The sequence below is a fragment of the Thunnus maccoyii genome, chromosome 20 (assembly GCF_910596095.1).
Source record: "Thunnus maccoyii chromosome 20, fThuMac1.1, whole genome shotgun sequence".
In the NCBI taxonomy this organism is placed as follows: Eukaryota; Metazoa; Chordata; class Actinopteri; order Scombriformes; family Scombridae; genus Thunnus; species Thunnus maccoyii.
In genome coordinates, this window is record NC_056552.1 from 6,728,845 (window position 1) to 6,755,193 (window position 26,349).

At 38.7% G+C, this 26,349-nt stretch overlaps 1 protein-coding gene across 1 annotated transcript; it reads right to left on the minus strand.

Annotated features, from left to right (window-relative positions):
• Window positions 1-26,133, minus strand: dusp3a (dual specificity phosphatase 3a). Its single transcript, XM_042396438.1, has 3 exons — window positions 25,786-26,133; window positions 13,884-14,116; window positions 1-8,459 (listed from the first exon to the last, which is right to left on the minus strand). The coding sequence occupies exons 1-3, from the start codon at window positions 25,980-25,982 to the stop codon at window positions 8,230-8,232; spliced, it is 660 nt and encodes a 219-aa protein (XP_042252372.1). The 5' UTR covers window positions 25,983-26,133; the 3' UTR covers window positions 1-8,229.
• Window positions 26,134-26,349: the final 216 nt, after the last annotated feature.

A 26,349-nucleotide genomic window follows, 5' to 3' on the forward strand; every position in this document is an offset into this window, starting at 1 on the left:
TAAGATGTTAATACCTCAGCCATTTATTTCTTAAACATAAGAAAAAAAGGGACTTCTCCAAGGTAAGAAAAACAACATTGCAATTTAAAATCAAGTGCACTTCAACAATATCTCATTCTATAAGGGAGCTGCTGTCCCTTCCTACTGTGTGAAGTGAGATTGACAAACTCAAAAACATATCGAAAGAATCAATCTTTACTGTAAGGCTTTGGGTGGGGTGCTGTGTCGTAACTGTTGTGATGCGGTCTTTGAGATGTCAGTGGCGGTGACGCACACGCACGCACACACATACACACATGCACACGTGCACACACACATGTATATATATACCGATAAACTGCCAATCCACAACCCGACAACATCACAACAATGTCCTCTGCGACATCTGTACATAAACAGATATGCAACTATGTGACAGGATAAGACGTTGACTGTGTAATGGACAGTCAGGCAGTCAGGCAGTGGGCTCATTTGTGCTAAAACTCCTGCTTTAAGCCTTTTTATCAGAATGGGAGCAAGAAGATGACAGCTCTGGTGTCAGCACCTTACCTGAGCCAAACAGTATTTGTAAGTCTTTTCCAGTGTTTGAATGCTCTCTAGAGTACCAGATGGATGGAGTTTATTGCTTCATGAACAATTCAGATAACTCCAGCCAGATGAGTTTCCATGATCTAAGATATCAGCTGTCAGTCACCAAGGGTTTAAACATCTCAGGTATTTGCCGACTTCAGAGCAGATGGCGCCACATGAGACTACAAATTTGTACTAAAATCAGAGGAAGTTATTTGTGAGTCTATTTAACATACTTTTCTATGATAAAGAACAAAACTACCTGACTCCATTTGTATTATTTAATAATCCTTCTCTCCAGTTCTGGTAACTCGTACAGTTTTAAACAACCACTATGAATGAAGTACAATTACCGTCTGGCCCAGCTCTGACTACCATTATATAGGTGACTCATCCAAAAACAACATGGATAATGACATACGTAGTTAACTAAATGGTAAAGTCGGAGAAGTAGGTCACAATCACACTTCCAGGAACATTTCAGAGTTTCCTACTGTACAAAAAATAGCCTTCTTTATTAGCAGAGCTAAATAATTAACCTATAATCAACTTACATCCTTGTAACAGGAGAAATCTTAAAAAAAAAAAAAAAAAGTTACTTTGAGGAGAAAAGAAATTAGAAAGAATGTTTCATCTGCAATTTCAACTCTCTAGATCCAATAACAAACAATATCCTATCTATATACAGTAGTAGGCCAGTTATGACAGTAAAATGCAGCAATTCACAATTGCCTTAGTGCATGTGACATACTTAGTATATATAACAATATACATCAATGGCATTTCACATTTGACATTCTCGATAATACATAATATACCTTGAGTATAACCCACAAAAGGATGCTGACACCTTAGTAAAGAAAACAAAGTAAATTGACATTACAAGGTTTCACATTTAGGAAGAAAAAGAACAGAAAACATGGGGTTAGATTGTAACTATTTATGATGTTATTAGTTATAATCACCATAAGTAATACGCAATTTAAAAAGAACTTGTGCAAATCACTAGTTATTGAACAGCAGGTGGCAGTGTTTATCTGTTACTCGATGCATTAGAGTGTTAAAACAGCTTTGTAGCCATCATAGAAATGTTATTTTTCATGCATTCTTTGACATTTCACCATAACAGGAAAAGTTTTACAATTTTGACATTTCAATAGTGGCTACAAAATAAATGCAGAAAGAAAACTTCTACAGTGGCTAGTTTGGCTACCATTGAAAGTTTATTAGCTCTCATCTTTGGGAGCAGTTGGAGCCTTGAACAAAAACTGTCAATGATTTGGTCATTAAGCAGGTTGATGTAGGCAGTTGATGCTTTAAAGTACATACCCTCATCCTGGACCGATTTGAAGAATTTTGCCCCAATAATTCCCAAATTTAAAGATATATTGTATATAAAACTTAACAAGAAAGACTTGTTGCTTTTTGTGTATTCAGAAGGAGGGCAGTATTGTAGAGCAGATGCAAATATTTGCGAGTGAGTGAAACCCCAGTCTATCTGTATGACAACAAAGCCAATCATAAACATTTATCAATGGCTTTTGCACAACACAGTAGGTCACTTGGCACAGACTCGGTGTATATGTGTTTGTGTCAGGGCACAGAGGTGCATGGTTCTCTGTCTGTATACAACAGTACATATATAATAGTTGATGTCTTGATTACACATTTATCTGATAGGGAAAACTTCATTGTGTGGTTTGGGGTTCATGATGAGGTGATGGGAAAACACAGTGTGACACATGTGCTAAATTATACTTGAAAACAGTCTCATTTGAACTGCCTCATCAGATTTATCTTGCCAGACACTTCACCAATCCTGATAGAGGATGTGCGTGATCGAGTGCACCGCTTTATAGATCTGAGACATTTTCAAGTGTATGAGATGGTTGAACAACAGGGCTCAGAGTGGACAATAACAACCTGTGCGTGAACCAGCACTGAGACCATCACCGGGAGCCGGAATCAGGGAACGACACGGTGCGACTGTCCTCCTGGCCAGTGAGTCACAGACTACGGCAACACTCGACATTTCAATGCATGTTTTGAGATCTTATTTGAAGATTTGATTTTATTAGACGAGGCTGTGATGCATCTTATCTGGCTGCATTCATTTAAATTTGAGTCTGCATTACACAAAATCTTCACACTGTTTATAAACACTTTTGACTGTTTTTTTTCCAAACTATGTAGAACTGAAATCATCGTACAAGTAGAGAGACTAGAGTTCCAACCAACAATTCACCTGACAAATATTATCTTGATAAATCAATTAGTCGTTTGATCTATAAAAACATAAGAAAATTGTGAAAATGAATATCACAATTTCCTAGCACCAAAGGTCAAGTTTGGAAACCACTTTTTTGTCTAAAACCTGAAGATATTAATTTTACAATAATATAAGAAGCTGAACCATCAAATGTTCGGCATTTTTGCTTAAAAATTTACTTTAAACCGATCAAAATAATTTTAATTTTCTGTGGATCAACTAATCAATTAATTAACTAATCATTTCAGCTCTACTCTGGACACTTTCATCTCTGGTTTAAACATTTGATAGTAAAATGAGCAAAATCTAACCAACCCCCCTCCTCATGCCTAAACCTAACCAAGAGGGTGCGTCGCGTAGTAAAGTGGGTGCGTCTTGCAGTAAAGTGGGTGCATTGTGCAGTAAAGTGGGTGTGTTGTGTAGTAAAGTGGGTGCGTCGTGTAGTAAAGTTGGTGCGTCGTGTAGTAAAGTGGGTGTGTTGTGTAGATACTGTGAGTCCGCAGATAGGCTACTTGGATGACAGTTGTTTTTAACTTTTAACTTTTAGTACATACTGCAGCTGCCCTTACAAAGTACATACAGTAACATGCATACAACTGGGACATACTACTTTTTCTGTCATCACAGCTTCTGTCTATGCGCTGTCATTGGTCTGTGCTCTCTTGGTAGCTCAACTGATGTGACATATTGTCATCTGCGCAGAAGATTATGGGTCAGAATAGCCATAAAAGCATGCAGGCTTGCATACTGCAAAATGTGACTGGATGTAGTAGGACATCCTGGTACTTTTGGCATACTGCATTTGACGCACCATGTATCGGGACATACTAAATCTTTTTCTGGCATACTACATAGTATGGTAGTACGGGTATCAGAACGCACCCAGTGACATCTGCAGATCTCAGCTGCTGCTAATGCTCCTATAGGTGGTGCAGGTTGCCATGTGTAAAACTGGTCTAACAATGACAGAAGAGCTCCCTCTAGTGGAGAGTCACAGCCTCCTAAATATCAATACATGAGCTTGTGAAATAGTTACTTACATTGTATTGAAATGACAAGTGTAGCTGCAGAATCACTTCATTCTCGTCCAAACAAGCCAAGTTACTGATCTTAGCAGAAAACTCAAAACTCCTCGATTTAGACAGAAAGAAAGACAAAAAAAAAAAAAATTTGGAAATGTTTTGAAGAACCAAATGTACAGGTGATGGGATGAGTGTATCCTTGGACGTGATGACATGTACGCCATATGTATCCATATGTATCTTATGCTGCCACCTGCATCTTGCTGTATATTATGAACAAATTAGCATTACCATGGAAAACACCAGTAAACACGATGATTACATGCCTCAGTATCCCATCTAAGCTTGGAAAAACCCTGCAAGCAAGTTTTACACAATTGTGATATGAAATATCACAATTACACAGAACATTTTACATGCACATCATATTTGAATATTAATGCACATGTAAGTTAACAGAAAAATGGACGAGCTGTGCAAAAAGTTGATTATTCTGTGATGTCATATACAAATATAACATGATATATAAGGACTTAAGACATACTGACGATACCTACACGTTATAGACACATTGCTCATACATTCATATATGTCAACACTTAAATATGTATATACAGTATACATGTATATATTCATATGTATACAGATATATCAAAGGAGGAATAAATAGTGCCATTAATGAGGTGAGATGACCTAGTTTTTCATTTTTCGTTCTAGTGAGACATCTATCCCCCGGGAATCATGTTAACAGGCCCCACCAGGCCATTTATTCAAGAGAAATATTCATGTGAGACATAGTGGCTGAACTACCAACACTCTATAGTCTGCAAACTGAAGTGATGCTGGTGGTCATCCAGCGAAATAGTTTAATACTTTCCATCTCAGACTCCCTCGTTCTCACAGTCTCTGTCTGGAAATTGTCCACTTCTCTCTGTCGGAGTGACCTGCTGCAGGTTTTAAAAACACTCAAACATTGTCTTTCCTGGCACTAGGTCTAGTTTACAGTATTATGCCCAATAATAAATAGTGTCTTTCAAAATGTGTTGCTGAACTAACGTTGCCTATATGTAACAACTACAGCCTGAATAGTCATATTTAGATGTGATTACATTCTATATATCTGATGGGGTATTGACATATATTGCAATGCTTTAGTACATACAAACAGAAAAGGCTTTGTGATTTGACCCTGTGTGTGCATGAAGTCAGGCATAGTAAAGTACTGTATGACACACACTCAGAAGTGAGACGAGTGACATGTTGTGTATGGACCTCTGACAAACTGTGTTGATGAAACAGTGGTATTGGATACTGGCCGAATAGCTGTGTCAGGGAATTGGCAGTGGACAACTCTCTGGCGTGATGACTGGAACTTTCTGCTGGAAGTGGGTGGCATCCTTCCCTGGTGATCCATTTGACAGTTTAAAACTCAGGCCTCTAGTTTGAGGGTGGTAAACTGGCGCAATTGGCCTTTAACACCCTTAATCTAATGCCATGTGGCATTGGTAATGTTGTATTATGAATATTCAACTGAAACTAGATATTTATAACAGCCGGCTATGAGAAATCTCTTTCCTCTTCAATTGGAGAACCTCTTGGTAGGACTCACACAGACTTAAGTACATCCAGTCTTGGCCGGTTACATTTGAAAACTCTTTCTTTTTCCTTCCAGTTTGGTCTTCCGTTCACACTATGCCCAAGTTATTCTCACCTGAATACAGAGAACTTCAAAAAACTGTCTCCAGAGAGGATGAATTTAAAAACTGTAGCCTTGCGTAATGCTGCGGTCCAGACAACTCAAGGCTCAAAAATTTCCAACTTCCCACTTGAAAAAGTATGATGGAACAGCTCTCAAAGTCAGAGCTCCCACTGGGAAACTTGGCCAATTTTAAGGTGAACACCATAAATGCTTAGTAATCAACTTAAGGCCATATAGTCATCTCCCCGCCTAAAAACACTGTAAATGGAATAAGACCGATTATCTTTGTAGAGTGATGTCAATCGAGCTAGTTAACTAGCTTTATGGAGAAGACAGGTTTCTTACAGTCAGCCATGTTGACTGTTTGCGTTTGGTGTTGTGGAGTGGTGGAACGCTTCAAGCTCAGAATTGAAAGGAACGCACCATTATAGTGTGGACAAGAAAAATATTGTTGTTTCGGAAACAATGAGAGTTGGGGACTGCGTTACAGTACAGTTTTCTGTTGCTTTTAACCCTCTCTGTGATCATCTGTGATCATTTTAAATGTCAGTGCAGCCAATCACACGGCACAGCTGTTGTCATTAAGCTGTATTTATGTTTATCTTGGCAGACGATGACAATAAAACTAGTAATCTTATTGACTTCTAGTGTAGTAGTGAAGGAGATACTTGAAAACAGACCTATCTATATGACGCAATAAAACCACTATTTTATACTCATTCAGTTGTCTGACAACAGAAACAGAAAAATATGTAAATACAATATTACAATACAGTCTAGGTGATCTCGGACAGAAGGAACAGACTGAACTGAGGTTTAACCAGCTGAGAGGAGTAACCAGACTGTCTGTCCTACTCTCCACCTGATGTTGGCTGAGATGCACAGTTGCGTTGTTTGCCGACCAAAAGAGGAGGGAGAGATTTAGCAGTGTTCCTGTTGATTAGTGTAATCTTTGCAAATCAACGCACGTGTAAACAGTGTTTTCAGAATTAGCTGGCTTAGTGTGAACACAGTCTGAGTTGCCAGAAACATAGAAATACAAACAATTCCAACCCCTAGCTTATGAGAAATATACCATAAACTCTTGCATACAAAAAGTATGTATGTATTATGTAGTAAATCAATAAAAAAAATTTTGACAAAGTTGTTGTGTGTAACTACAACACTGACTCAGTAAAATCCTGAGTCACTTCAATATACATGGTGCTTTTTAAGTCATCATAGGAATATTATAAAGGGCTTAAAATAAATCAACATCCTGCCTAAAACTGAAGATTGTGTTTTGACTAAGACTCTCTGTAGTCTTGTGTTTAAACCTCTTCTCTGCATCCTGGATGGATGCTACTGAGATAATGAAGGTCAGCTACAGGATACTGATGGTGAATATAATTACATTTTTTCATGCGGTCCTGTTCTACTCATCTCCTGCTGCCTTCACTAACAGAAAATTAGAATAATCTCAAACAAATGTCACTGTTACTTAATATTTCTTATGCAACTGAAGAGAACTGAATTTAAGTCACATTAGAAGTGAAATACTGTGAATAATCATTTAAAGATGTAGAACAGACCTTTCCTTATGTATAAAATGATCTTGACCATATTTAGCTGTAGTGAACGTTCGTCATATCAGTTGCTAAATATGTCCGGTACATGAACGACCCACGCAGCTCGTTATTTTTAATTAGCTCGACCTTTGCTGTTGTTGGTGTCGGCTTCGCTGACACGGCAGGTCGGGGTCAACAACCTTTTGCGCCACTGATAAATTTTATGCTACCGCCGTCAAACTAGAGGCCAAAGAGTCAAGGATGCTGACAGCTTGCTTTTTGATGTGTTAGGGTGTGAATAGCTTGTAACTTGTTTGTGCATAAAATATCTGCCCCTACAGGTAGAAGATAAGAGAATTATGGATTTTAAGGATCGAGTGGACAAACAAAAGGTTTTTTCCGGTTTTCATGGAATGTTTGGGATTTTCCTCCATCCGTTCACAGATCGCTTTCTGTGTAACAAAACTGACTTATTTTGCTTCTTTGTTGCATCATGTGTGGCCTTTCAATATTTATTTTCATCATAGCATTAAGCTATTTTTTGGAATTTATAGAGTACTCCTGCTGGCGGAGACATCACTGACATTCCCGGCAGTGGAAAACTATGGAATGATTGTGCTATAATCTTCTATTTTGTAAAACTATTTAAGGAATCTTAGAAATCAGGGCGAAGTTTTCACCTTCTAAACTTGAAGGAATGCTTTAAGTAGCTCAGCTCAAAAATGGACTTGAGAGCTTTCAGGTACTCGAAGTGTGACGTCTGCACTGCATCTGTGTGATGTAGAGTTATAAAAACAGTATGAGGGGTTTGTTTGTATTAAATATCACACTCTTAGTAGGAGCAGGAGGACTGATAGAGGTCTCCTTACAGAGCAGCAGTGACAGACATGAAGTTTAGAAAGAAAACATGTATGTGTGTGAGATTGTGAGTGTATGAGGAAGTATTATCTGCGTAGATAAATGCATGTATATGTTTGTGTTTCAGAATACCCCTAGTGTGTCAGATGAGTGCTGGTTTGGTCACGGTTGGGGTCAGTCTCCGAGAGCAGCTGAAACCTGTGAAAGGCATGATGGGAGGAGACAGGGTAGAGGGTCTCTTAATATTTACGCCTCCCCTGATTTTCATTTGGTCTTTAGTTTGCCCACCTCCCCGTTCAGCTTGCCCTCCTTTGCCAGCTTCTCGTTTAGTTGGCACAGTTGGCGAAGGAAGCCGTCGTTGGGACCGATCTCCCTCTTATGCCTCACGGTGGCCACCGCCAGCCGGGCATCCATTTTATGGCGCAGCATGAGGTAAGCAACAACCATGGTAGGGGAGCGGCTGTAGCCTTCTCTGCAGTGTACGTACACCTTCCCTGGAAGATACAGACAGAGACATAGGCTGGTTTTACAGAATCACACAAAATATAGGCCACAATGAGATGCTGAACCTTCTCATCAGTCACTTCAAAGGATAAGGTTGGTGATATCCTGTATTTTATTGTCAACAAAGCCCAGGAAAAAAATAACACTGTGAATCAGTCTGTGCCTCTTAGTCCTGAATACTCCTATTCATACTGAAGACATAAATCTTTAAAAACAGGCCCCAAACATATAGTTTAATTTTTAAAAAAGGTTACATAATTGCGTAACACAGAAAACAGATAGATGCTGTAGTTTTTTAGCAAAAGTTACTCAAACAGGAGTAAACAGTGAATTGGTTAGGGACTATTTTATGTCGTGGATTAATACACATTTGGTGCTCTAGTGAGTATTTCCACTGTTCAAAATAAACTACAGTATTTGTGTTCATGGTAATGAAGGAACAATACAGTCACATACAGTCAATAAGACAACAATGGAGATCTCTGGCACAGAGGAATCAGACATATCAGGCTTTGGATACACAAACAATACATGTTAGTTGGATCAATTCATTGGTGGTTTGGGTTTGCACATGGGATTTGATAAGAAAAATACAGAAAAATACAGAATAAAACAAAGACATCTTTCAAGTTTCTTTATAGTCCTTCGTTAGAGATGATAATTTGCATGCATTATCTTTCACTAAACACAGTCCAGACTTCTCCATGCAACTTAAAGGACTATATATGGAGCCACATACAGAAGGTTATTCTATCAACATGCTCAAGTTTTTTAATCCAACCAAAGTACAAAGCAGGTCATGAATAGTGACAGATAATCTATATTTTACGCAGTAATTATGTTATATTACATATTTTAATTAATGTAGGTGTTACAGATTTTGCATCTATACTCAAATCCACATTAACTGATTTTCTGACTTCTAAATGCTCCATGATGTTCATCAGCTAGTCGCTAACTTTGTCTGTTTGCTGTTTGGGTCGGGGCAGGTAGCGTACAGTGTGTGCAGGTTTCGGGTTTTGCTGAGGAAACTACATAATGAGAGCTGTGAGAATGAACCAAAAACAGTAAAGCTGCACACTGGAAAACCAAAACAATGAGCTGAAAGACGCTATAAAGGGTCATTGAGCTGAGACGAAATACACTATTGCTATTATAAAAACACTGATTGTAGTAACTTTAAGGAGCATATATAAATGATAAATATCTAGGGTAACATGAAAAAAACACAGGATTTCTGCTTTCTGGCGGTTTTGTACTTTAAGACTGTGGCTGAAGAACAAAAACTTAGAGGAAGAAAAATGAGGAAACAAATTAACAAAGAAAACAAAGGAGAGAAAGAGTGCTAGGGAACATATGCTGTGAACAAATTTGCCTAGCGAAGCATCTTCTCTGCCAGGAGATGCAAATATAAGACCTGACCTCTGCTGCAGACTCGGCAAAGTCAATCATCTTGACTGCGCCCGCATCTTACAGCGAGCCCACCTCCTGCATGTAGCAAAGACTCCGTACTGTGTGTGTATGTGTGTACAGAATACATGTATGTTCGCTGTGCTGTATTTGTATTTTCATGTCCGTGTCTTTCTATGTGTGCATACGCATAAATCACGACTTGTTTCTGTTTGCCTTCTAAGACGTGTCTCTGTCTAATTTACACTTTCATTACTGACTAACGAAAACCCCATGAGGAATCTCACTTGGCAACCTTCACAGAGCAGCTGATGTGCTGGGCTCAGGTCAGAGCTGCAGATTCTGCACTTTGTTTGAAACCCAACACCTTTGTGTGTCCCTCTCCTGGTATTATCCCCAACATTTCTCTCCTCTTTTTCTCCTCTGTTGTATAATCCCCCTCCTCCTCTCCTCTCCTCCCCTCCTCCATAGTCCACCCAGAACAGTCCTCTGCCAATGAAATGACCTCCTCAGTGCCTAATCACCCTGCTTGCCACAGATCAATGCTGATTCTACTGTATCCTCTTGTTAGACACATTGGATCTCTGGCTCACAACTTCACTCATTTTCTTACTCCATCACTCAGTCACTAGTTTCCTTTCAGTCTCCCTTTTTTCCTTTTTTCTCTTTTTCTGTTTTTTGTATTATTTATTTCCTTGCTCACCTCCTTCTCAATGACTCACTCACCCGCTCTTCTTATTCATACAAAAAACAGCAACAAAACTTCAGATTCAGTTTTATCTAAAACCTGCTTTTTGCCGTTTAGAGCCACCTGGACTAGCTGAAAATACAAAATATCACAGATATCCTCATTTTAAATGTTATGGTTAACATGTTAGCATAAAGTTGCCTATTTACGTATCATTTGGAGTCGTGTTTCTGACCATATAATGAATGTAAGTCCGATATTCACGTTTTTAGCTCTGTTTTGGTCTCCACCAACTCCTGAGCTGCTAAATGATCCACTGTGTTGTACAGTTTAATGATTTGAGGAAAAGATTTTTCTCACCAATGTTCAACCAATATCTACATTGTATTAAACAATATGTGTTTATACTAAGCCTAATCACAAATTTTATTCTGTTTCTACAATAATATTATTAGATATAATAAAGCAGTTTCTTGTTGCTGTGGTCCTCTAAATGTTTTTTTATTTTTTCAAACCAGTCAAACAAGTAAACATTCAAATATACTGTAATCATGACATTCAAAAGTGGCATTACATTTATCACCTACATAGTTTGCCACATATGCTAATAATAACAAACTGCTGGTTATGAAACAGGATGTTGTTTTATGGTCAAATAAAACAAGTCACGCATGACAGTGTTTGATATCAGACTGATGACTCCTCTCTTAACAGCTCTGCGCTATAGCTGCTTAAGCTAACATTAACATTAGCTAGCAAATAGCTAGCTAGTTAGCAATTAGCTTCACAGAAGCTAACTGTATGCCACCTGTCATTTATACTGCGACACCTATTGCCAAGCTAGCTGCCTGAAATTGAGACAATCACTTAGATGATTTATTCCAACTCCCACCAATCTGAGACTACTTTCCACTTTCACATGAAGAGGTGTGTCTTTTTCGGTGAACAACATCTTTAGCAGAGTATAAATAAGACACTGGCATGAACATATTAACAACAGCCAAGAGTTACATTGTTGTTGTTGAACCAACTCACAAAATTAACGTTAATTAGCCACAGCTGAGTAGATTTGCCAGTCGTTGCCAGCTGACAGGTGTCATTATAGCTAGTGAAGGAAAGACTAAACCTCAGCTTGCGCAGCTTGAAAAGAAACTGTAAATTATGAAAGTTATAAATTAAATGGCTACTCCAGAAATATAAAAATATATGATTTTTAATATAAAAAGAATTGATCATCTAGGATCAAGCAAGACGTCGCTAATGTCAATGTTCAGTGCTGGACAGCATGGCTTCATCAGATTTCTTTTCCCTTTAAAAAAGCTGCCACTGAAAACAAGGTTGACAAGACAAAACTGAGCAAAATAAAAGAGGGTAAAATGCTCTGTGGACCTGGTTTCATCACTACAAGTGACCCCAATACATGATAATTTTATCCACTTTAATAATGCACCTTTAATGTGCTGGAAACTTTGATTATAGGTTTTACTTGTTAGGTTTTACACTATGCAGTGTGAGATTGTAAAAATGACCACTTGCATACAATAACCTCACATCTCCACTAAAGTAGACTCACACAAACAATGCAACGATGCTGTTCCTCATTAAAATCCTGGACCTACGACCTTTTCAGAGCTTGCAGCTGAGGGTTGCAAAATGTCAGATAAGGTTGCACACAGCAAGATGTCACACTACAGCGATACCAGGCAGCGAGGCGACGTGAGACACTTTCTCCTCAATTCCCCTTCACTCCTCTCCCTTGTTCTCTCTTCTCCTCCACCATCCTCATTACACTATCTCTTCACTCCTGATTTACCAGCGTTGGTGCACCTTTGCCAGACTGCCTGGGAATTAAGATGCCTTTTCTGTGTCAAAGCCGACAATAAATCTATGCCATAAAATACAAGGTGCAGCACAGTTAACACATCCCTCGCATGTGGTGACAAATTGACTAAATTTAGTTGCAGATTTGAGAGAGCTGGGGAAAGATTTTTTTCTCGTGGGGGAGGGCGAAAGCCTCATGGTGCTCTCTGAAATGCTGCACAATACAGGCGCAATATAGAATACGCTACATCTGACCTACTACTGTAAGTACTGTACATCAAACAGATAATTCAAGACTCCCATGTGATTCCTGCCTAATTTCGAATGTTTCTCATACATCATTTCATTGCACTACTTTACGCAGTACAAAAGGGTCACCTGTTAAACATAACTAAGCTGTAGAAGGGAAAAAAATGAGTTGGGTTGGGCTTTGGCGCTACAGGTGTGTTATGCCTGTATGCATGACACATTTTGATAATATTGATATCCAGGGACATGATCTGATAATGGAATATGGAGCAGGGCTCGGGAGTGTGTCAGAATTAGCCTGAGATGCTCAGGGCCATCATGATTATCTTCTGTGTTCACTTTAAGATTCAAAGCAAAGAAGCATATTGAGACTGAATCATTAAATGACGCCTTGTAGCTCGTGTCCTTTGTTAGACGAGCAACAAGAGAGGCTTGTTTTCATGTCTCAACTCGTGGGAACAAATTACTTTCAAGTGGGAGCTATTGAAGTGAGAAAGACATTGTGGTCCCCTTTGATCAGCTCTACCTTTGAGGGGTTTTGTTAAGACATAAATTCTCAATTCACTCACTAAAAAAAACTACTTTATTAGTACCGTTCCTGCTTTAACTTTTTCTCATTACTTTGAAATGGCGATAGAAGAAAAGTTCTGAATACAACGTTGACATATTATCACCTTTTCAGTTGATTGTTAGCAAACAGTCGCCTATTCACCATTTATCCAGATGATACGCAGCAACATTAGCATTCATTTGGAGCTGTGTTTCTGTCCACCTGGAAAATGTAAGTGCCATCTGCCTCCTTAGTTGTTAAATGCACTACTATGTTCACCAGCTAGTTGCTAACTTTGTCCATTTGCTGTTTGGTAGCGTACAGTTGGTTTATTGATGCTTTTTTGCTGAAAACAGCTGCCTGCTCCTGCTGGAAACAATACTATGAGAGCGATTAAAGTGAACGAAAACAGTAAAGTTACCAGCTGTAAAACCAAAACGATGAGCTGAAATATATATAAAGGTATTTATTATAGCTGCTTTTACTAAAACAGTAAAGTTACCAGCCATAAAACCAAAACGATGAGCTGAAATATAAAGATATTTATTATGGCTGCTTTTAGCATTCAGCCCATTAGCCCAGTAAACCCACAAACTGTGCACCCGCCAAACAGAAAAGGACAGAATACAATACAAACTGGAAGTGAGCTTCACTTCAGACACAGATAAAAACTTCCACATATCACAGCAAACTCACCTTTGCCATTATTGTGTGCAAGGGCCTTGTCGATAAAGTCAGCCCCCTCCTCAAAGAAGGCACTGAGGTCGAACTGCTCGGTGTCATTGGCCTGGATACCGTGGTACGTGATGCCCGTGCCGGCGTAGAAATCCACACTGGTGTTGACATGCATGAAGGAAGTGCCCTCTGCCACATTAAGAACATGCGTCACTCCAAGTTTCTGCAGGCGCATTGCATTCTGGGCTACGAACCTGGATTGGCGGGATGAGATTCAGAATCACAGTGGAAAAATGCATTTAATTTAAGCACTTTCCGATGTCTGGGACAAGTCTACTGCACTGAAACAAATTTCATAACTACTAAAAACTTATTGGGTGCCACTGTGGAATAAAACTTTTTTGTTCTGCGACAAGAAAAATGATGAGTGTACAGCAGCAGAACAAGACATCTCACACAAAAAAATAGCACTAATAATAACACCTGACATATTCTTTTTTTGTCAGCAAAGGAGTGTGTGTCAGCACAATTTATTTTAAAGTGATATTTTGACTTTATAGGTTTCATCTTTCACGACAACTCTGCATGAATTTTAGTGAATGCTATGCTGGCAGAATCACAGTGTCTCGTTATACAAACACTATATCTCATGGGAGGCATTAAAGTAGTTCTGTCTGTTGTTTAAACAGGACTCAAACTAAAATGTCTTGTCTTTTCATAGACTTTATTCCAAATTGTGAAGTTGATCAGCTACAATTAGACATTAATCTATTCACAATTGTTTTGATTTCTTCTGTGGAGAAGGCTTATAAAAGTGATAAGTAAGTTAGTTGCCTCAACGGTTGCAAGAAAACTAAAAGCAGAGATGTCAATCAAGCACAGTCTATTCACACACAGTCCTGAGAAGAGGTCCAATAAGTCAAACTAAGTGAAAACACCTGTGAAGATGGACGCTGAGTGTGTGAAGGGCCTTTAAAAACAATCAATAGGGATATTGAATTTGCAAAGATTGAAAACAGAGAGAAACAAAAAAGATGAACAAATTATTTAAGTTGATTTCATGAATCAATCATTTCAGCACTACTATCCACTCAACCTGACTGTCCTAAGTCCCCACACATTAAGTCTGCTCATACATTTTTTTAGCAAATTTTAAGTAGGGGTAAGCCAGTCAGTGGATGTAACAGCCAGTATGAAAGAAACATGAGACAACACTTACCAGAACCTTGAAAAATCACGTGGATATGTCATACTTGACCCGAAAAGCTGTTTTCAACCATAGCATGTAAATTCACTCAAGCGATAAATTATTTTGAATGACAAGCTGTGTTTATTGCTTCATGTGTCATAATCATGATCATTTGACAGGTTATTTAGTACTTTAACACATCCTGAAGTTTGCCATGTCAGAGTTTTTCAGTATAGAAGCAATTCAGGTTTAACTGTCAGGAGTCGTTGTCGGGATGATAGAAACAGCTGTTTTCTTTCATCCCTCTGCTAATGCGGACACACTGTGTGTGTTACAGCAGGCTCCACTCTGACTAAACCACTTCACCTACAGTTTCCCAAGACAAGGATGAGGAATGTCTTGTGTGTGGGGAGACATTTAGGTCATCCTTGCCTGGGGAAGTGTGGGTGCAGTGTCTCTTTTGTCTGCACTGGTCTGAGGCATGTACTGAGGGTGCAGAGCACTATATCTGTCACAACTGTGACAATTAACAAAAAAAGAGAATTTATCTTAGTAATACAGCAAACGAAATGTGTTATTTTTACAGTTATACTGTTGATTTTTCTATAAAAGTTATAATGTTCATACTGTTGTAAAATGTTTGATGAAATTGAAAATGAAATGTAATAATTTTTTAGTAAGATAAAGGACATAATGTGTTTGCAATTGCATATTAACAAGGACATTGTCAGATATTTTAATAAAAAGAAGAATAATATAAACAAATCAAGTTTATACCGTTGCTTTTCTTTTGATCAACCCATGTTACTTTTATCCCGACTGACAGGGTCGAAAGTAATAACGCGCAACCTCCATTCAAAGTCAAATTATACCAAAGGCATTTGTACAAACTAGCACCTGGTACTGATAGACCACACATGCAAGTTATTGATCACAACAAAAAATAGTCTGTCTGTAACATTATCTTTTAAACTGATGTTTATCTGAAAAGTGTTACTTTCATACCGGCTCTGCCCTACTGAATTAGCAAATGAGAGTCCTCCGTGTAACTTATCACAGTAGGAAAAGCACTGGTGTAAATAATAAAGTTAATAATGGCTGCTTCAGTTTCAGGGTTCTTGTATTGTATTGCATGCTGGCTCACTGTCACACTGTCATGGCTTCCTGGGACACTTGAATACAACAGAGCCATTGTTAATGTTATTAGTAACACCTGTGCTTTCCCTACAAAGTCAAAATGTCTGTGAAAAAGGCCTGTTTTATGCATTTATTCATGTATCTACCTTGAATTAATGAGTGCCCTTCTCCTGTATACACGCCTTTAGCCAACATACACTATGTGACCAAAAGTATATGGACACCCCTGTCCACATACATGGTTTTACATCCGCTTAAAGGAAACACTAAAACATACAATGCAAACATTTTAGACAATAGTGTGCACTTATTAAGATATATGTTGCTGAGCTGTAAGAAAAAACAATTACAGGCAATATTAAAGAACAGACCATGGTAGAGAGAGAAAGAGACGTCTACAGAGTCTCATCTTAATCTCATTATACTCATCCTGCTCCACTCCTGCAGCTTCACCTCTGTTTTTCATCTCCTCAACTTACAGGAAATGATCAATCTCTTGTGGCCCCCCTTCCTCTTCTATTGTACTTTGTCTCTCAGATCTACAAAACTATATATTTTAGGCCTTTACAGAGCAAATAAACCCATCCGGCTAACAAACCATAACAAAGGGATACAAGGTTCTGGCTGCTCCGTCCAACTTGGCTCAATACCTGTGTCCACTGTTACGATCCAACTTGGCCAAAGGCATTACCCATTGATTCTAAATAAAATGAGTCTTTTATATGTTGAATTAAAGTTTTATGGAACATTTAGTGTCACCGATTAGCTCTACAGAATGTATGTTTAAACAGCAGATAGTGCACAATATTGTTATATTGAGTAACTAATAGAGACAGGAATTTACATTTGTCATATGCAAAGCATGACTTCAGACCAGTGGAAACTTCTTCCTTTCTCCAGTGTCTCACCTCTTTCACTATGAAATACATTAAGCATGAGAAGAGAGATGAGTTCTTCAATAAAACAAAAAAAATTGAATGATACCAAAGCTTTGATTAACTGTATAATTCCAAAGTTATGGTGTAAGCAAAAAATATATTGTTTTAGTCTATATTTGTTTTGCCTATCCTCAGAATGAAGAGCCATACATCTTCATTTAAAATGCTCACCCTGACAGTGCTCTGTGTTTTTATTGCTGTATCTGCTTACTGTCAATATGAGGCTGGTGAGCTGAGGCTAGGTGACCCTGGACAGCTCCCTAGAGGTGGTGACTGCAAGGCCCTCTCTGCAAGAACTAATAAAAAAAAAATCCTCACTGCCACCATTTTGCTTTATGGCCATATGAGGCAGGATGAAGCAGGCCATCTGCCTGTGTCAGCTGCAGGGCAGAGACTCCTTCAGACGTGATGGAGCGAAGCAGAGCTCCATGTGGACTCCAGTCAGCTATAGAAGACATTCACATTTTTCCCCTTTTTATTCAGAGTACAGTATGTGTGTAGATTTGGACTGAGTGCAATAGAAGTGTGTCAATATAAGCTCATGTGCATAAATAATTGAATAAATGCTTACATGTACAGTCAGAGCACTTACTATGCAGCATAACTACAGAGTACACCATTTTCAAGCATGTGTGGAAGGGGAAGTGACTTTACTGAAGTATCTGAGCAGCACTTTTCACATTTACTGTACTTCTACAGAATGCAGAGGCACACTGGGTTCAAGTGAGTTCACAGCCAATGGCTCCTTTCCTATTTACCTGCCCTGTCCCAGCCCCCTCACCCTGGGATCTGCAGTCCCCCAACATCCATTATTAAAGACCACCTTCACAAAGAGCCAAAGTGTTCCTCAAAGCAAACAACCACACCTTAAGTCTGTCCCTGAGCTGCACACGGTGCATTCATTGTGCTGACTACAACTTATCTGAAAACAGTGTAAAAGTTTGAGTTCGGAAAATACAGTCATAATCCGTTCAGGGATGGAAACATTTTACTGACTAGCTGATTAAACACAACTTCTGTGCCAGTAAATGTTGGTTAATTGACAAGGCCAAGTGATAATCATTTTTCAACTTGTATTGGTTGCTTGTAAGGGCCTAATACCTACCTAAGACATTTTAGGATGGGTTTGCAACAACTCTGGAGAATGGCCAGACTGGTTCAAGCTGATAGAAAGGCAACAGTAACTCAAATAACTGCTCGTTACAACCAAGGTATGCAGAAGAGCATCTCTGAATACAGAACACGTCAAACCGTGAAGCAGATGGCCTGCAGCAGCAGAAGACTTCACTGGGCACCAATCCTGTCAGCTAAGAACAGGAAACTGAGACTACAATTTGCACAGGCTCACCAAAATTGGACAACAGAAGATTGGAAAAACATTGCCTGGTCTGATGAGTCTTGATTTCTGCTGCAACATTCAGCTGATAGGGTCAGAATTTGGTGTAAACAACATGAAAGCATGGATCCATCCTGCCTTGTATCAACGGTTCAGGCTGGTGATGGTGGTGTAATGGTGCGGGGGATATTTTCTTGGCACACTTTGGGCCCCTTAGTAGTTTGTGGAACCTGGAACATCTTAGGTCTCTTCTTAAGACTCTTAATGCAAAGGTTAAAAATCCTAGATCTCCTTACTTTGCTATTCTAATTGGAAACAATCAGTTCAACCCAAGAATGTTGTTCAACATTGTGAGCAGTGTCACTGATCCTCCCCCAGGTCAGATACTAGATGTCACCCCTGGGAAATGCATCAAATATCTTTCCTTCTTTACCCAGAAAGTCTCAGTTATTAGAAGTTGCATTTCTCCCTGATTCACCAATAACGGTTGAGAAGCCATGTGCAATTTCCCAATTTGCTCATTCAATCCCATTTCTCCATCCTTTTTAACTGATATAATCATGAAGATGAAACCCTGAACTTGTCCTTTAGATATTCTTCCAACTGTTTGCTTTTATTCATGAAAATAATATTTTTGAGAAATTCCAATCTGGTTTTAGAAAAAAACTGAAACCGCCCTTCTCAAAGTCATTAATAACTTATTGCTGTCAGCTGATGCTGGCCATAAATCCATTCTTGTTCTCCTGGACCTCCTTGACCTTCTTGAAAACTAGGTGGGTATCAGTGGCACCACTCTGAAATGGTTCAGGTCATACCTAAAAGAGAGACACTTCTGCACTGGTATCGCTGTCTCCAGGTCAGTTACAACAGGTTTTCACTGCGGGGTGCCCAAAGGCTCTGTGCTAGGTCCGATCCTCTTTTCCATTTAGATGCTCCCTCTGGGCTACCTTATATGCAGACACAATATCAGTTTCCATCTTTACGCAGATGATACTCAGATTTATCTGAACTGCGACCCTGAAAACAACTATCAGAACATTACCAACCTGCTAAATTTTCTGAATGACATCCACACATGAATGTCACAAAAGTTCCTGCAGCTAAACACTGATAAGACAGAGATATAAATCATAGGTCAAGATACTGCAAACAACCAAATTTCGAACAGTCTTGGTTCACTATCCCATTCAGTAACTCAGCATTGCAGAAACCTAAAAATTAAAACCTCACCCTTGATAAACATGCTAATTAAATGTTTCAATCATGCTTTTATCATCTGAGAAACATTTCAAGGATTAGAACATTTCTTTCTGTCAAAAATCTGGAAACTGTCATTCATGCTTTCATAACCAGTCGATTAGCCTACTGTAATTCCTTGCTCTCTGGCATCAGCAAAAAATCTCTCTCCCACCTCCAGCTCATCCAAAACTCTGCTGCCAGGATTTTAACTCGGTCTAGGAAACATGATCACATTTCACCGATCCTGGCTTCCCTTCACTGGCTAGATGTTGCTTTTAGAATAGATTTTAAGGTTTTATTGATTACTTACAAAACCCTGAGAGGCCTTGCCCCAAGCTATCTATCAGATCTCTTATTGCCCTATGTCCCCTCCCACTCCCTGAGATCATCGGATGCATTGCTTTTTGTTGGTCCAAGTTCCAGATTGATACATAAAGAGGATAGAGCCTTTGTAATCAGGGCTCTTAGACTTTGGAATGACCTGCCTGAGGAGATCAGGGCTGCCAACTCTGTCTCGTCTTTTGAATCACTTTCAGCTTTGTTTTTGCATTTCAAATATGTTCTGTTTTTATTGTAAAAAACTTTGAAACTGTGTTTTGAAAAGTGATATACAAATAAAGTTATTATTGTTGTTGTTATTATTGCTCTGTTAATAAGATTTGACGACATATAGTAGCTTTGATGTCTGCAATGTGGGTGTTCATTGACAGCTGTGATTGACAGTTGCTCCCTGGCTCCAGGACTCGCATTGAATCGGACCATTGTCGCAATATTTTTGTAAGTTTAATGTAACTTGATTAAGATACCTCCTCTGTTAGCACAATTTAGTTAAAGTAGCTATTGTTAATGTCAGCATGCACTGCTCGGTGTTCGCAGTAAACTAGTGTTCATTTGGGTCCAAGGTAGTGGTGCATGTTTCCAGAGCGTGAAAGGCAACACCTTGCACTCCTTACTTGGAAGGTCCTGGCTCCAAACTAACCATGAGCTGCAACTCTGGGCTTCAAACCGGCTCCAATGTCACACCTCAATATGTCCATCTTTATATACAATCTGTAGTAGCGACATGTATACTGTCTGCCACAGAGTCATTTTAGTATCACCAGATGGCGCCAAAGTAAGACATTTTCAATATTGTATACAAATTGGCTTTAAAGGTCCTGAAAACTTATTTTGTCAGCGATGGAGTTCTAAATGAACACAACATTTTCTGCCAAAGTTACAACATTTCTGGTTATTTTACATAAGAGATTTCTGTATTTAGTGTTTTCGTCTGAGCTTTTCTCACTGGTCTGAGGTGGGCACACTGTCCTGATGAAGCAGATTAGTTAATTTTTTTAATGTTAAAGTCTTGATGAATAATACCTTTTTTTTAAACTTTAACTGATTGTGGTTTAATTAGCTTCAAATATGATGTTATAGAGAAATACTTAAGAGTTGGAACCAAGCTTTCAGGGACTTTAACTCTTTCCACACCACATATCCATACCAGCAACTGAAATGTCAGTAAACATCATGTTATGAAAATATTCTTGTTGATCCTGAACTATAATGAATTTTCATAAACTAGAGTGCCCTATATTTAACTGTGTCCCTGACTAAAAAAAATAATCAGTGCTTTATAGTACCCAACAGTTTAACTATAGATCAGGGCCTAAAATGGGTCATGTGCCCAATTCCTAGCGGACACTATGACAAGAAAGTTTAATGAACATTTTCAAGGACAGAGCTATCTTTCTCCTCATTTGAGTTATGACCTGTAATTGAATAAGTGTGTGAACTGCACCATATGGTGGTGCATGCAATGGTGTTCATCCCTCCAGAAGAGTTCCAGAGACTTTTCAATGCCAAGGCTGAGGAACGCCATTCTTCAAAGATATTCCCTGATTTGGTGTTTTGATGATGGTGGTAGAGAGCACTGTCTAACAAGTCAGTCCAAAATCTCACATAGGTGTTCAAGTGGGTTGAGATCTGATGACTGTGAAGGCCATAACATATGATTCACATCATTTTCATAATTATCAAACCATTCAGTGACCCTTTGTGTCCTATGGATGGAGGCATTGTCATCTTGGAAGAGACCACTCGATCAGGATAGAAATGTTTCATCATAGGATAAAGGTGATCACTCAGAACAACTTTGTATTGATTTGCAGAGACCCTTCCCTCTAAGGGGACAAGTGGACCCAAACCATGCCAGCAAAATGCCCCCCAAAGCATAACAGAGCCACCAGATCCCCTCACCGTAAGGGTCAAGCATTCAGGCCTGTACCGGTTTTTCATTTAATTTTTCACCCATCTGTACATACAACTATTGTGCAAATCATTTGTTTTGATCTGATTGTTGCCAGCCAACTCTGCAATTTAGATTGTAACAGGGTGCAGCTAATAGGATACATCAGCAGAAATGCTTAATGGGTCCCAGTGGTGGAGACAGTGGACAAGACGTAGGCTTTAATCAACAATCAATATCACCTCACCCTGTCTGAGCCATTTGTACAATCACATTACATTACGCTGCCCTTTCAACTTGTTTGGACCAATTATGATACACTTAAATAGTAAAATGTTTTACTAATTAGCCAACCATACACAACCTTTGATTATAGAGTAAAGGAATGTTGTTTTTTTTTGCAATGGTTGCTCAAAAAACAGAACCCAGCAGAGAGCACATGAGAGCGTCTCTTTCAAGCCTACAACACTGTCTCATCAGCTTCAGCTGTGCACAAGACTGCCAGCACTTTGTTTTCAGACTTGGCTGAAGAGATTGGCTTATTCATATTGATGTTTTTGTAGCACTGAGGCTCCGTAATTTGCTTGTATTCTGTCCTGCTCATCCCCAACTACACCCCTCTCTTGGCAGTGACTGGAGCCAAGTGATGGACTGCACAGAGACACTAAGTTTCTCAGGGGGCATCCCTGGATTGGTTCTCTACCATTAATCCATAAAAGTGAGATTAAGAGCAGCTCTGTAAGAGCTTATATTGCATTACAGCTCAGCGAAATATATCTGAAATTTATATTTTCCGTAACAGTTTTTCCTCACTGCCTGCCTGCACTTGAAACCTGAAAATGATTTCAGATATTTGTGCAACTTTGGTAACTTTATTATTTATTTACTCTGACATAGAAGATGTAAGATTTTTATTTCTGTCTAGCACTGCAACTAACGATTATTTTCACTATTGATTAATCTGTTGATTATTTTCTCAATTAATCAATAAGTTGTCTATTCTATAGAATGCCAGAAAGTTGATTACTGTTTCCCAAAGCCCAAGATGACATCCTCAAATATCTTGTTTTGTCCCAACCAACAATCCACAACCCAAAGATATTCAGTTTACTGTCATAGAAGACTAAAGAACCCAGAAAATATTCACATTTGAAAAACATTTTCTTAAAAAAATAATAAATAAGTAATCAATTATCAAAATAGTTGGGGATTAATTCAATAGTTGACGACTAATTGTTTGATTAATTGACTAATTGTTGCAAGTCTATTATTGTCTTTTTCCAAATATTCTGAATATTTTGGTACTTGTGAGTTGATCATCCACTGTATTTTGGCGTACTTTGCAGCACATGTTGCCTACGAAATGTGTTCCACAAGTATTTTCCATTTTATGTGCTGAAACCAATACTGTGAACCGAATCAACCACTTGTCATTGACATTCTGGTAAACACACTGAATTTTCATTATTGAGTTTTATTTCTCAATAGATCATATCTATGAACAGCTGCAAACTGAGAGTACTGACAGTTTTTGTGCTTGTATTAATACATCTCTTACACAATCTGTACACATCTGCACACAAAGTACCGGGAACTGGCCTTACTGGAACACCGAGCTGTAAATTCCTTAAGAGTCGGCATGTTCATTACAAAGCCAATAGCAACTAGTCAACCAACAACCATGGATTTATGGTTTGGTCTCCGCCATGTTTAATATACTTATACAAAATAGACACTGCATGTATGCATATATGTGTGTCTGCATACTGTGATAGAGGTAATAGAGCTGGAATTAAATAACATAGCAGCTATTTATTTGTTCCATAACATTATTATACTCAAAGAAAATGATGTTTTGTTTAATTTTACTGGAGTGCTACTGGAGTGCTAAATCATTAAATATTCTGCAGCTATTATAGATAGTACTGCACTTTTGTGGCCCTACAACAGGTTTTTATGACTTTTATTACATCTAAATTGATGATGAAAATAATTGTTAGTAGGAGCCCTAATTATTTTACAACCAAATTTAAAGAATCTTCATTAAAAGTGTTTTTTCATGTTGTGAGTTTATGTTAACAACCGAATATCAGCTGACATGTTTTATCAGATTTCTTTAAACTGAAAGAACTCCAATAACATGATTACACAAAAATATTTTGTGAAATCATGTGTTTTTATTTTTGTGTTGATATATATGTGTGAAAGTTCAGCAGGAAGTAATAATAGTCAGCTCTTAATGCACTTTACAACAGGTTTATTAACACTGAGGTAAAGGGATGTCTAGTCAATAGTCATCCCAAGACAATTAATTTAAAGGACCAGTGTGTAAGATTTAGTGGCATCTAGCAATGAGGTTGCAGATTGCAACCAACTGATAACCCCACCCTCCCTCTCCCAGCATGTAAGAGAAACTATGGTGGCCAAAACTCGTGAAAAACATGGAATGCCCTCTCTAGAGCCAGTTCTTGGTTTGTCCGTTCTGGGCTACTGTAGAAACTTGGCGGTGCAACATGGAACCACTCCCTATGTAGATATAAAGGGCTCATCCTATGCTAACGAAAACACAACAATTAATATTTTAATGGGATTATACAATAATTAAAATATAATTGTGGATATTATATTCCATTTCTGCCAAATCCGTTCCACTACATGCCACTAAATTCTACACGCTGCACCTTTAAACTAGAGCTGCAACTATTAATTGATTAATCCATAAATCTGCAACTATTTTGACAATTAAATAATCATTTTAGTCATTTTTTAAGGAAAAATGCTAAAAATTTGCTGGTTGAAGCTTCTCAAATGTGAGGATCTGAAGCTTTTCTGTGACATACATGATAACAAATTCAATATCTTTAGATTTTGGACTGCTGATCAAGCAAAACAAGGTATTTGAAAATGTCATTATGAACTCTAAAAACCTATAACAGACATTTGTCACTATTTTCTGACATTTTATGGAGAAAACAATCAATTAGTCAAGAAAATAATCAGCAGATTCATCAATCATTGATTATTTAGAGTTGCAGCTTTAAAATATGTTTACAGAAAAGCATACATTGTGTGATAAATTGATAGGTTTGGTACTATAATTTAGCCTATACTTTGAATTTAGGTCATAAATATGTACACTACTTCCAGTGACATGAGTTTAGGTCTACCTTACTACATTTCTGCTTATAATCAGAGCAGCTTACCACTCACGACTACAAAATCTTCATCTTCATCATCTTCTTCTTTGTTCTACATGAATACACACGAGCCCATTCTTTCTTCTTCTTCTTTTTTTTAAAAAAAAAAAAAAATATATATATTTTATCAATGAAAATAAGCCCTCAGCTGTGATGACTGTCGTCGCCCTGCAGCCCTGGACGGAATGGGGAGCGGCTTGATGAAGATTACATAGCAGTGATACTAATGATGGAGGGATTCATTGAGTAAAAACAGGGCTTTGTGTCGCCCTTCACATGTGAATCAGGGCGTGTTTACTATAGATTTCTCTGTGCCTCCAAAAGACTATTAGATCTATTATTATTACCATTATTATGGTACACTGTTACACAATATCCACCTGTCTGACTACTGCTACAGGCTGGTATTTCGAGGCCAAGCAGAGATTTGTTTACAACAACAGGCGGTCGCTTCGTCCATGATGACAGTGGAGACACCAGAATAACACGCCCGCCCTGCTGCGCGTGCTGCCCGACATGCGACACTGTTGCCAGTGTGGCGTCTGGCCGGTGGATGAGGAGGGCGCATCCTAAACAACCCTGTCCTACCTGTCGGTGTCAAAGCACCGTCGCCGGCGGCGCAATTCATCTGTTGAGGTGATATGATGAATGACTCACGCGTTACCGATGTATATTCTCGGGAAGACCTCGTTGAAGTGTTGTGTCGGTAAGCTGTAGAAGCCGCTGCCGTTGGACAGCAGCTCGTTGAGTTGTTGGACGGTAACCTCGCTGACTGGAGTCGGGACATCAGCTGGCGGCGGCGGCGGCTGCTGCTGCTGCTGCTGCTGTTTCGTAGGACTCTGGTGCTTCCTCATGGCTCTTCTTCTTACAAAACTAATGTTAGACTACAGTCAGCGCCAGACTCGTGTTCCTCGTACGATTGTTCAACTGCATTTTACCTCCGCACGTGAGTCGTGCGCGCGCCGCCTTGTCCACAAGGTGTCTGATGAGGCGAGCGCTCTACAGTTTTCCCATCAATGTCAAGCTCACAGCAGTTTTATATTATGGTTCCGGTCAAAACGTTCAGAGTAAAAGGTTGACAAGATAGATTTTCTTTTTTTACAGAATCAGTATCAGAATCAGGTTTATACACATGCAAGAAACTTGCCTTGGTGTTGTGGTGCATAACAGTCAAAAAATAGAAGGTAAAGAGAAAAATACCACTACCACAAAAGATAGGTT

What these genes read in the sequence shown, in the direction of transcription:
- dusp3a (XM_042396438.1), bottom strand. Translation starts at nt 25,982, where the DNA reads ATGAGGAAGCACCAGAGTCCTACGAAACAGCAGCAGCAGCAGCAGCAG. An exon ending in AGAATATACATCGGTAACGC is followed by an intron (nt 14,117 to 25,785) that starts GTGAGTCATTCA and finishes CCGCCAATCCAG; the next exon opens with GTTCGTAGCCCAGAATGCAA. An exon ending in TGCACACAATAATGGCAAAG is followed by an intron (nt 8,460 to 13,883) that starts GTGAGTTTGCTG and finishes TGTATCTTCCAG; the next exon opens with GGAAGGTGTACGTACACTGC.